The 5,240-nt window shown below is 36.9% G+C and overlaps 1 protein-coding gene across 2 annotated transcripts in view; it reads left to right on the top strand.

Moving 5' to 3' along the window:
* Positions 1-3,401, top strand: part of LOC128249671 (carnosine synthase 1-like) — a 35,151-nt gene extending 31,750 nt beyond the window's left edge. For both annotated transcript variants that reach the window (XM_052973884.1, XM_052973885.1), the window contains exons 2-3: positions 1,362-1,480; positions 2,982-3,401. In XM_052973884.1, coding sequence (XP_052829844.1) covers positions 1,385-1,480; positions 2,982-3,386 — 501 coding nt within the window. In that variant the 5' untranslated portion in view covers positions 1,362-1,384 and the 3' untranslated portion in view covers positions 3,387-3,401. The remainder of the gene's footprint in view (positions 1-1,361; positions 1,481-2,981) is intronic.
* The last annotated feature ends 1,839 nt before the right edge of the window (positions 3,402-5,240 follow it).

Here is a 5,240-nt window from a genome sequence, read left to right as displayed (position 1 = left end):
TCTCTCTCTCTCTCTCTCTCTCTCTATATATATATATATATATATATATATATATACAGGTAAATTTTCAGATTAACACCTGCACGATTTTCACTAGGGTGTTAGGGTTAGGGTTTTAGCGTGCAGGTGTTAATCTGAAAATTTACCTATATATATATGTGTTTGTGTGAGACAGACTACTTTCAGTTTTTATCTACCAAATCTATTGACAAAACTTTGGCTGGCCTGGAGCTATAATAGAAGACCGAGACTACATGGTTGGGAAGCATCTACACACAGATGCTTCTTATCTACAGTCTTATGGTTGTGCTTATAAATTGTTCAGCTAAAATACATTTGCAAAATATACATATATGTAACGATAAATGTTAGTCGAAGGTTACCAATTGTAATGGTAGACACAGTAATTCGTTTTGAGTTATCAAAATGTAACGGGTGTTGATGATGTAGATGTGAAAGAAGAACAGTGGTCGAAATTGATGTTGACTCCAAATTTTATTTACCGTTACTTTATGCATAGCCACCCACGACGGCGTGTGTCTGTCATATAATTGAGAATTAATTTATTGTTGTTGTTGTTGTTGTTATTGTTGTTATTATTATTATTATAGCGAAGTCGATGAGCTGGCAGAAACGTTAGCACGCAGGGCAAAATGCTTAGCGGTATTTCGTCCGTCTTCACGTTCTGAGTTCAAATTCCATCTAGGTCGACTTTACCGTTCATCCTTTCTGGGTGGATAAAATAAGTACCACTTGAACACTGGGGTCGATGTAATCGGCTCATCCCCTCCTCCGAAATTTCAGGCCCTGTGCTTATAGTAGAAAGGATTATTATTATTATTATTATTATTATTTTTAAAAATTATTATTGTTGTTGTTATTATTATCATTATCATTGTTGTTGTTGTTGTTGTTGTTGTTGTTGTGGTGGTGGTGGTGGTGGTGAACTGGCAGAATCGTTAGGACGTCGAGCGAAAGGCTTAGTGGTATTTCGTCTGTCTTTATGCTCTGAGTAAGCCGAGGCTTACCTTGCCTTTCATCCTACCGAAAACGATAAAATAAAGTACCATGGGCGTATTGGGGCTGATGATGTCAAATAACTTCCTTCCCGCTAAACTGCTAGCCTGTAGCCTAAGTCTGAAACAGTTACTAAAGATAGAGGGGTGGGAAATTGTTTTGCGGTATTTACTTTTTGAGTTCAAATCCTGTTCCGGTCAACTTTGCTTTCATCTTTTCAGTGTCAATAAAATGAAGTACTTTGGAAGCATTGGGACTGATGGTATCCATTAACTCCCTAATCTCAAAATTACCGGCCTTATGACTAAATCAGATAATATCATTATTTTTCTTTCTTTCTTCAGAATATCTTATTTGTTAGTAAACGATGGAAGCTGTTACCAATTCTGTAAATGAAAGTCTTGATACCAAGAAAACTCCAACAAGATGGGTGACTGAAGAAGACATTTACGAAGAAGTTCAAGTAAGTATTTTCACACACACACATATAAGCACAAACACACAGGTACACACGTTTGTAATATCTATATCAACACTTTTATTTGTGTCACGTGGTACAGATTATCTAGTGGTACAGATTATCTATTGAAAGCTTTAGTTGATTGTATTTATAAGATTACCAACTTCTACTGTAGCCTCGGGCAGACCAATACCTATGAGTGAATTTGTTAGACGGAAACTGTGCGGAAGCTCGTCATATATGTGTATATGGTGTATGTGTGTATTTGTGTTTGTATCTGTCAACCCACTCCCACCGCTTGACGACTGGTGTTGGTTTGTTTATATCCCAGTTACTTAGAAGTTTCACAAAATTAACCCACAGAATAAGTAATAAGTACCAGACACGCAAATATGTACTGGGATTGGTTTGTTTGATTAAATCATTCAAGTCGGTACCCCAGCATGGCCACAACCCGGTGACTGAAACAAGTAAAAGATATAAAAGAAAACTAAAGAGATGGATGCTTAGGTTGTGTCCCACCAACTGCTTGATGTTTACAGTTTCAAATGGTCCATTCAGACTCACCGCCTGTCATTTACCAATTATACAGTAACTCTTACTTCTTAGTGGTGCAATATATTTTTCCTGGCCACTCCTGTTAGTGTCTTTGTTTTCATATCGGCCATTGTTAAAAAAAAAACAAAAAGGAAAAACTGATGCAACCTCAATCATCGCTAACCGTGAAACATTTGTCAATCGGTCCTTCTTCTGTCTTTGTTACATATTCTCTTACCCCCAGCCTCTCTCTCTCTCTCTCTCTCTGACTATCTTTTTATCTCTATGTGGTCGGTTTCGATTCCGGGTTGACGCAAATAAACTTTGCTGGTGCCCTTGAGAAACGTGCAGACACCACATTGTTACATTGACTTTTTCTAAAATTTGTATGAAAGTTTGCTGGTTTGTAACCTCTCATGAATTCTGGTCGACTTGACCTGTGATGAAAGACCTTCCAGATGTGACCGTCCTCATGTTCCTTTGTTTTTTCAATAAATATTGCATCTAGGATTACAATATTTTCTTAGGTGGTAGGTTGTGGTTTGAGGAAGACGAAGTTACTATATTTAGCAAGTTGAACCACAGCATAGAAAGATGCGCAGTGGTGATGGTCTCAAGGGGTTATCTAAGTGCATAACGAAATCTTCAAGATATACCTTAAGACTTTAGAAAGTCCTTACTAATGCTTGATCATTTTGAAAAATTTCGATACAAATACGTTTAATAAAATAAGATGACCAATAGTTTTTCTTAATTTTTTTTCTGAATTTCCTACTTTAAAACAAAGTCGTTTTTCTTTTTAACTTTCCAAACGAAGTATGCCAGCAGTTTTATTGTTTTCAGTGTACCACAAATCAAAACAGGTGAGAAACAATTATAGGTTCGCTCGTTGGTTAGTTTTGTTTAGAAAATGAGAGAAATTCATTATATTTTCCATTTATTTTCTTTTATTCTATTCCTGTTTCAGGAAGATGCAGAAGGTTTTGATGAGTATACATGTCCGTTGTGGAATTATGAATGTTGGGAAGTTCCTGGAATTCTATCAAGAATTAATGAAGAAATTCCTCGACAATATTACAAAGCATTGCAGCATTCATTATTCGAAACCGGTTTTCCGGAGACGCAAGACAGAACATCCAAAGTTAAGACTTTCTCCCATGAACAGGTTTCAATCACCATTTTATCATCTCCTGTTGAATGTTTGAGTGTTCTGTTAGAAGGAGGAGAACAATGTCCTGGAAATATGCTACTGGTTCTTTCAGATTCCTGGCTTAGCAAGGAACCATCTTCTACACAAAGTTCCAAATTCTCTTTGTACATCAACAAGGCCATAGCTTTCTATAAAGGTAAGTTGTTTAATCTGCTAATCTAGATTTCTGATCTCATTTCCTTAATTCTCTCCCCATTGAAACTGTATTATCCGCTGTGTTGGTATTTCACTCCTGTTTCTATAGGATCAAGAAAATGTGAGGCACCTTGCCACTTGGCTAGGATGCTAGTCTCTCGTACATATTACATACTTTAAATATATTTAATATAAGTATATATTCACCTTAATATGTATTACATAATTTTATTCTATAATGTTCGTTCGTATCAACCATAATTTCATTTCATTACATTATTGTTGTGAAGGTAGCGAGTCTGCAGAAACTCTAGCGCGTCGAACAAAATGCTTAGCGGCATTCTTCCAGCACTTTGCATTCTGAGAACAAATTGAGACTAGGTCAACTTTGCCTTTCTTCCTTTCGAGGTCAATAAAATAAGTACCATTTGAGCAGTGGGATCAGTGTAATCGATTAATTTTCGATCCGTACAATTGCAGGCTTTGTGCCAAAATTTGAAACCGTTATATTATTACTTAGAACATAAATTCATTTCATGTCTGTCGAGCTCCCTACAACGATACTTTACGATAAAAAGATATTTTCGTTATATTCCTGAGATGATCATTTCTTATATTGGTTTCAAGTTTTGTCATTCAAAGCCAATAATTTTGGGGAGGGGTAAGTCAATTACATCGACCCCAGTTTTCAATTGGTACTTATTTTTATCCACTCCGAAGAGATGAAAGGCAAAGTCGACCACGACGGAATTTGAACTCAGAACGCAAAGACGTGCTAACGATTCTGCTAGCTCGCCACCTTATGACTATTTCTAATAATGATTTCAAATGCTGGCACAAGGCCAGTAATTTCGGGGGAGGGGATAAGTCGATTGTATCGCCTCCAGTGCTCAACTCGTGCTTATTTTAATCGACTCCGAAAGGATGAAAGGCAAAGTCGACCTCGGCGGAATTTGAACTTAGAGTGCAAAGACGGACGAAATGCTGCTAAGCATTTTGTCCGGCGTGTTAATGATTCTGTCAGCTCGTCGCCTTGCATAATCGTGTCTAATATTATTCATATTATTAAGGCGATGAGTTGGCAGAATGCTTAACAGCATTTCTTCCGACTTAATATTCTCAGTTCAAATACGGACGGAGTCGACTTTGCCATTCATCCTTTAGGGTTGATTAAATAAGTATCAGTTGAATTCTGGGGTCGATGTAATCGACTTAGCCCCTATCCCGAAATTACTGGTCTTATGTCAAAATTTGAAACTAATATTAATAACATGACTATAATTCTCATTTCTGCAAGTTAATTTTAATTTTTTATATACTTATTTTTAATATCTAATTTCGATTCTTAACGCTCTTTTCGTGAAGTTGTTTTCGGTGTTAATCGCCATAGTTAATCGGTTTTATAAATACGAAATAATTTACTGTCAAGGCTTTCTCGTTGTCCACTAATGCATCTCCACACTAATTATGTAATTGCTGCAATTAGTAGAAACACAAGTATATACTCAGAGGAAATATATTAAAAAAAATATATATAGGCGCAGGAGTGGCTGTGTGGTAAGTAGCTTGCCTACCAACCACATGGTTCCGGATTCATTCCCACTGCGTGGCACCTTGGGCAAGTGTCTTCTGCTATAGCCTCGGGCCGACCAAAGCCTTGTGATTGGATTTGGTAGACGGAAACTGAAAGAAGCCCGTCGTATATATGTGTATATATATATATATATGTATATGTATGTATGTGTGTGTATGTTTGTGTCTGTGTTTGTCCCCCCCCCCCCAACATCGCTTGACAACAGATGCTGTTGTGTTTACATCCCCGTAACTTAGCGGTTCGGCAAAAAAGATCGATAGAATAAGTACTTAAGCTTCAAAAGAATA

The sequence above is a fragment of the Octopus bimaculoides genome, chromosome 17 (assembly GCF_001194135.2).
Source record: "Octopus bimaculoides isolate UCB-OBI-ISO-001 chromosome 17, ASM119413v2, whole genome shotgun sequence".
Lineage (NCBI taxonomy): Eukaryota > Metazoa > Mollusca > Cephalopoda > Octopoda > Octopodidae > Octopus > Octopus bimaculoides.
Note: the sequence above shows the minus strand (reverse complement) of the source record. Positions and strands in the feature narration are given on the sequence as shown.